Source organism: Capra hircus, chromosome 15, assembly GCF_001704415.2.
Source record: "Capra hircus breed San Clemente chromosome 15, ASM170441v1, whole genome shotgun sequence".
Lineage (NCBI taxonomy): Eukaryota > Metazoa > Chordata > Mammalia > Artiodactyla > Bovidae > Capra > Capra hircus.
In genome coordinates, this window is record NC_030822.1 from 4,679,489 (window position 1) to 4,682,838 (window position 3,350).

A 3,350-nucleotide genomic window follows, 5' to 3' on the forward strand; every position below is an offset into this window, starting at 1 on the left:
TCCGTGATGGAATCCAACCATCTCATCCTCTGTGTAGAAACACTACTAAACCATATCACTGATTAAGGTCTGTAAAGTGTGATGAGATGGTTGGATGGCATCACCGACTCAATGGACATGAATCTGAGCAGTCTCTGGGAGTTGGTGTTGGACAGGGAAGCCTGGCATGCTGTAGTCCACGGGCTCACAAAGAGTTGAACACGACTAAGCGACTGAACTGAACTGAAGATGTGACAGTGATAGAAGAAAAAATATTTTGTAACTATTTTCAGACCATTTACAATAAAGAACAAAGCACCAGACCAGTTGTTTTGCTTCAGCAAAGATGAATTTATCATGTATTTTTCCACTTGTCATTGCAAGTTTTTCTCTCTTTTTATTTAGTATTCAATATACTCTGCCTTGATATTCAGTCTATATATAAACATTTACCACCAATTCAGATATAGTGTTTAAATATTTATCCAATTATTAAATCGGATAGTGCTACCTATTTTAATACACTAAATATGCTATGGCTGAGGACACTGTAATTAACAAAACAGGGTAATATATGAAAGTTTCTTCTTACATGAGTATTATATTCATATAATAGCTTTTACAACAGAGATAGTGACAATTTAATAAAGTAGTTATAGTCTTATTCAGTCCCTTCGTGGATCGCAACCTTGTCTTGACAAAGCAGTTTGCACAACTCAGTGAAGCTGTAAGCCGGCTATAAGCCATGCCATGCAGGCCACCCAAGATGGATGGATCATAGTGAAGAGTTCTGACAAAATATGGTCCACTGGAGGAAGAAATGGCAACCTACCAGGGGAACCCCATGAACAGTATGAAAAGCCAAAAAGATATGACACTAGAAGATGAGCACCCCCCGGTCAGAAGGGATCCAACATGCTACCGGGGAAGCACGGAGGGCAGTTACTAATAGCTTCAGGAAGAATGAAGCGGCTGGGCCAAAGCAAAAATGACACTCAGTTGTGGATGCTTCTGGTAGTAAAGTCTGATGCTGTAAGGAAAAATATCACATAGAAACCTTGAATGTTAGGTCCAGGGTTCAAGGTTAATTGGATGTGGTCAAGCAGGAGATAGCAACATTGAACACAGACATCTTAGAAATCAGTGAACTAAAAGGGACTTGAATTTAATTGAGATGACCATTATGTCTACTACTGTGGACAAGAATCCCTTAGAAGAAATGGAGTAGCCCCAGAGTTAGAAAAAAGAGTAAGAAATGCAGTATTTGGGCAGTCTCTAAAACAACAGAATCATCTGTTTGCTTCCAAGGCAAACCATTTGACATCAGTGTAGTGCAGGTTTATGTCCCAACTGCTGAAGCTGAAGAATGTGAAGTTGATTGGTTCTGTGAAGACCTACAAGACCTTCTAGATCTAATACCAAAAAAAGATATCCTTTTTATTATAGGGGATTGGAATGCAAAAGTAGAAAGTCAGGAGATGTTCAGAATAACAGGCAAGTTTGGTCTTGGCGTACAAAATGAAAAAGGGCAAGGGCTAACAGAGATTTGCCAAGAAAATACACTGGCCATAGCAAACACTTTTTTAAATGACCCGAGAGATGACTCTACATATGGACATCACCATATGGTCAATATCATAATCAGATTGATCCCCAGGTTGCACAGACCCTCTGGTGAAGGAAATGGCAACCCTCTCCAGTATTCTTACCTGGGAAATCCCATGGACAGAGGAGTGTGGCTGGTGACAGTCTATGGGGTTGCAAAGAGTCTGGCATGACTTAGCAACTGAGTATTTGCACTTAATCGTCCCTATGTATATAAATCATCACTTTATTGGCATTCTGAACAACCTAAACTACTCTTCTCTTCAACAGATTCCTCATGGCTTTTTTCACCTCCACGTTTCTCACTGTGTAAATGATAGGATTTAACATGGGAGTGAGGATTGCAGAGAACATAGTCACCCACTTGTCCACAGGGTAAGCGGCCACAGGACGTGTGTAGGTGAACACACAAGGCAGAAAAAAGAGCACCACTACTGTAAAGTGGGCGCCACATGTAGAGAGGGCTCTGCGTCGTCCTTCAGAGCCATGGGATTTCAGAGAGCTCAGGATAACTGTGTAGGAGATGAGCAGCATGGAAAAAATGAGCAAGCACATGCCTCCACTGTTGGCTGCCACCACCATTCCAGGTATGTAGGTGTTGCTGCAGGCAAGTTCCAACAGTGCGAAGAAATCACACGTGAAGTGGTCAATGACATTGGGACCACAGAAGGTCAAGTCCATGGTGAAAAGAATCTGCACAGTGGCATGCAGGATCCCCCCGATCCAGGCCACCACCACCAGGAGCTGGCAGAGCCCCTGTCGCATGATGGTCGTGTAGTGCAGAGGCTTGCAGATGGCCACGTAGCGGTCATAGGCCATGACAGTGAGGACGATGACCTCTGATGCTGCCAGGAAGTGCTCCAAAAAGATCTGAGTCAGGCAGCCTCGCCATGAGATGATTCCTCTTTGATGAAGTAGGTCAACAATCAGTTTGGGGGTGGTAACAGATGTGAAGGAGGCATCTAATAAGGCCAAGTAAGTGAGAAGGAAGTACATGGGAGCAGAAAGCGTGGGGCTGAGGGAGATGGTGATGACAATGAGCAGGTTGGCCAGCACAGTGAAGAGGAAAATGGACAGAAAGACAATGAAGAGTATTTTCTGCACGTGTGGATTCCGTGTGAGTCCCAGGAGAACAAATTCTGTCACATTGTTGGGAGGCCTGAGGACATCCATTCAGTAAGCAGCAGCTTCCTGGGGTAAAGAATGATACTCATTAATCATGAAAGGCTTGCGATCTGACTTGCTTAGAACAAAATAGTCACCGTGCAACATGCCCCTGGAACTTTTGCCCTGTACTCGAGTCAGGTCTTTCTCATTTTCACCACGGTATTTTGCATCTCTTCAGACATCTAGTACCTGTCACCTGTAAAACATCAGTAGGGCCGTATTTGTTGTGTAATTTGCCAAGAAAACACCGTCTACATGGGACATGTAGAGGCTGTCTAAATGAGATTTGGATTCCCCTACTGGTTCCAGCTCCACTGGACTAAGTCACCTCAGTGCCCCATGCTTCCCAAGCCCTACTTTGTGTCTGTGAGGTAACAAATTGCAATTTTCAGAGGTTTCTTAAAAGCTGAGAAGTGCTATACACAGGCAAGAGTTATTCCCTCTTCCATGAGAATTTATATCCCAACCCTCAGGTCAAACTGTGGAAAGAAAAAAATATGGTCAAGAAATATCTATCACGTGGAGTGAATTTAGTGAGGTGTGTATAAGCCCTTGGAAATGCATGCACCCGTGTACCTACCAGGACACATAAGCTATTC

The 3,350-nt window shown here is 43.4% G+C and overlaps 1 protein-coding gene across 1 annotated transcript; it reads right to left on the reverse strand.

Annotated features, from left to right (window-relative positions):
* Positions 1,831-2,757, reverse strand: LOC102169687 (olfactory receptor 140-like). Its single transcript, XM_005690229.1, has one exon. It carries the CDS (start codon positions 2,755-2,757, stop codon positions 1,831-1,833), a length of 927 nt encoding a protein of 308 aa, XP_005690286.1.

Excerpts from the sequence above, each read along its gene's own strand:
- LOC102169687 (XM_005690229.1), bottom strand. The coding sequence starts at position 2,757 with ATGGATGTCCTCAGGCCTCCCAACAATGTGACAGAATTTGTTCTCCTG.